This window comes from Dipodomys ordii, unplaced genomic scaffold, assembly GCF_000151885.1.
Source record: "Dipodomys ordii isolate 6190 unplaced genomic scaffold, Dord_2.0 Scaffold68, whole genome shotgun sequence".
Lineage (NCBI taxonomy): Eukaryota > Metazoa > Chordata > Mammalia > Rodentia > Heteromyidae > Dipodomys > Dipodomys ordii.
This window is the reverse complement of record NW_012267284.1, coordinates 6,843,688-6,846,955: the sequence shown is the minus strand read 5'-3', so window position 1 is coordinate 6,846,955 and position 3,268 is coordinate 6,843,688. Positions and strand designations below refer to the sequence as shown.

General features: G+C 42.0%; 1 protein-coding gene across 1 annotated transcript in view; it reads right to left on the bottom strand.

Annotated features, from left to right (window-relative positions):
* Positions 1 to 3,268, bottom strand: part of LOC105990893 (cytochrome P450 3A13) — a 41,157-nt gene that overhangs the window by 7,677 nt on the left and 30,212 nt on the right. The window contains exon 11 of the mRNA XM_013023407.1: positions 2,319 to 2,481. Coding sequence (XP_012878861.1) covers positions 2,319 to 2,481 — 163 coding nt within the window. The remainder of the gene's footprint in view (positions 1 to 2,318; positions 2,482 to 3,268) is intronic.

The window sequence follows — 3,268 nt, the reverse complement described above, 5'->3', positions numbered from 1 at the left end:
CAGCTCTTCAGCTCAAGGCTAGCGCTCTACCACTTGAGCCACAGTGCCACTTCCGGCTTTTTTCTTTTTGCTTATGTGGTGCTGAGAAATCGAACCCAGGACCTTGAGCATGCAAACCAAGAGCTCTACAACTGAGCCACCTTCCCAGCCCATCTACTGATATAATTTTAAGATAAAGGAATGAGTTTAAAAAATTTACCTATCCAGGTACCAGTGACTCATGCCTGAAATCCTAGTTACTCAAGAGGCTGAGATCTGAGGATCACAGCTCAAAGCCAGTCCAGACAGCAAAGTTCCTGAGACTCTTATCTCCAGTTAATAATCCTAAAGGTGGGTGTGGATCTGTGGCTGAAGTGGTAGAGCACTACCCTTGAGGGGAAAAGCTCAAGGATAGCACCCAGGCCCTGAGTTCAAGTCCCAAGACTGGCACAAAAAACACACAAAATTTAAATCAGTTTCTTAGCCACTAAGGCAAGATATTTTTGAAAACTCATAAAAAGTTCATTTTGGATTTGTTGGATCTGTCAAGGATAACCCTCAAAAAGTATTATACATTTCAATTACAGAAACAGTCTTCAAATTCTAAATAGCCCAATCAGTTCTTCAATTTGAGCCAATGCAGTTTAATGACAAGAGAGACTTCTAGAAGGACTTGATTGCTTGCTTGTTTTCTCTCTTCCTTCTTTTCCTTTTCCTTCTTCTTTCCTTCCAATTGTGTGTGGGGAAGTGGGGGTGTCCTGGGGTTTGAACTGAAGGCTTCAGCACTGTCACTGAGCTTTTTGACCAAGACAAGCACTCTACCACTTGTGCCACAACTATACTTCAAGCTTTTCAGTAGTTAAGTCCATGGGATATGGGTCTCATGGACTTTCCTAACTTTGCTGGCTTTTAACCATGTTCCTCAGATCTCAGAATCCTCAATGGCTTGGGATTACAGGCATGAGCAGCTGGTACCTGGCTTCCTTCCTTCTTTCTTCCCTCCTTCCCTTTCTTTTGATTTTCCTATCATATTCTTTTGGCTTCCCAGCATAGTGGGAAATAGGGAATTTCTGGGTACTGTACTAAGTACTCCATACTGTGAGTTGGTCTTTCAGTAGTGGAGGGGTGGCCTGCCCATCCCAGAATAGGTAAGACAAGCACGTTGTTATGAAAGTGAACACACTCCTATCTGGAAAAAAGATGCTCTGGGGACCTGCTGAGCATTTGTTCCATCTCAAGTATGCTTTTTCTTAAGGTTAAGTTGCTTGGTTGCACATTTAAGAGGAAAGTGACACAGCACTCCCAAAGCCATATATGAAGCAGAAACTATCTATATACCTATCTGTCTATCTATCTGTCTATCTATCTATCTATCTATCTATCTATCTATCTATCTATCTATCTATCTATCTATCTATCTATCTATCAGCTATCTACATCCCCTCTCCCAGCAGCAATCCCACTAAAAGCAAGACCAAAATTTTAAATACATGAGCTTTGGAAATAAGTCTATCCTTCAAGAAACAGCTGTAAGCTTTGGCAAAGGAGAACCTCCTCAAATATCATGATCACGAGATCATTCTATGTCATGATCAAATGCCATGCATCCTAACTCCAGCTGACAGGAAGTTCAAATGCACTCAGGTCCAAAATCCTCAGCAGAGCCACATCATGCTAATCCACACGGAGTGGACATCACTTTCCTACTCTGATTTTATCAAATAAATGATCTGGTTCCCAAATTGGGAAATCTAAGAAATGGAACAGCAATAACAACAAAGATTTTTTGGTTAATCCAATATTAAAAGATGACAATAGGCCTCTCAATTTTTAAAAAAAATAAGCAAAAAAAATCTCCCATAAAGCCAGGCACCCTTAGCTCATGCCTATAATCCTAGCTACCCGGGAAGTTGAGATGACACTTTAAAGTCAGTCCAGGATAGAAAAAGTCCCTAAGACTCTTCTCCAATTAAACAGCAAAAAGCTGGAAGTTGGGGTCTGGGAAGGTGGCTCATTGGTAGAGTGCTTGTCTTGCATGCATGAGACCCTGGGTTCAATTCCTCAGCACCACATAAGCAGAAAAAGCTGGAAGTGGAGCTATGGCTCAAGTGGTAGAGCCCTAGCCTTGAGCTGAAGAGCTGAGGGGCAGTACCCAGGCCCAAAGTTCAGGCCCCATGATCGACAAAAAAAAAATTGGAAAGTGGAGGTGTAGCTCAAGTGGTACAGCACCAGCCTTTAGCAAACAACACACTGAAGACTGTGAGGCCCTGAGTTCAAGCCCCAGTATTCAGTCCCGAACAAATGTCATGAAGTATTATTTACCTAGGAAGTATACTGACCTGGGTCTCCTTACAAGGTTGGAAGGAGAAATTCTGCATGAGTCTGACAAGAGCAAGTTTGATGTTCATGAGAGCGAACCTCATGCCGATGCAGTTTCTGGGCCCAGCTCCAAAGGGCATGTAGATGTAAGGATTGATGCTTTCCTTGTTCTTCTTGCTGAACCTGAAGCAACAAAAGTGGGGAAAACATGAACATCTCAAGAACCCAGCTATTTGTGGCTGAACTTTGGATATCCCTAAACAGTACTAGATAGTTTTGGCCAATGAAATCCTGCTATGGTTTAGTTTTATTTTTTGTCAATTGTGGAGCTTGAACTCAGGACCTTGGCATTGTCCCAGAAATCTTCAGCTCAAAGCTAGTGTTCTACCACTTTCAGCCACAGTGCCACTTCTGCTTTTCTGATGGTTCATTGAAGATAAGACTATCATGGGGACTTTCCTGCCAAGGCTGGCTTTGAACCATGATCTGCAGATATCAGCCTCCTGAGTAGCTAGGATTGTAAGTGTGAGACACCAGCACCAGGCTCCTACTGTGGTTTTGCTGTAAGAACCCCAAGTTATAATGTATACTGAAGAGCATGATTGTATTAGTTCATCTTTCCTCCCTCCCTTTCTGCACTGACTCTAAAAAAACTTATTAAACCACAGGCAAAAACAAATACCACTAACACCACCATCAACAACAGAAATGTACTCATTATCTTAGGAAATGGTAGCCCTGCTATACAACACCTTAGTAACAACAATGAAATTGTATTTTTTAAAATGTCTAACCAACAAAAGGAAAGAATTGTAAGCTATACATCTTTTCCTATCCCCTGACCCTAGAAGTTTTCAATATGTGGGGACATAAAAGTGGTGTGTTTACTTATACAACCACTTTGGAAAGCAGTCTGGAGGGTCCTTAGAAAGCTAAAGATTGACCTCCCTTACGACCCAGTCATACCACT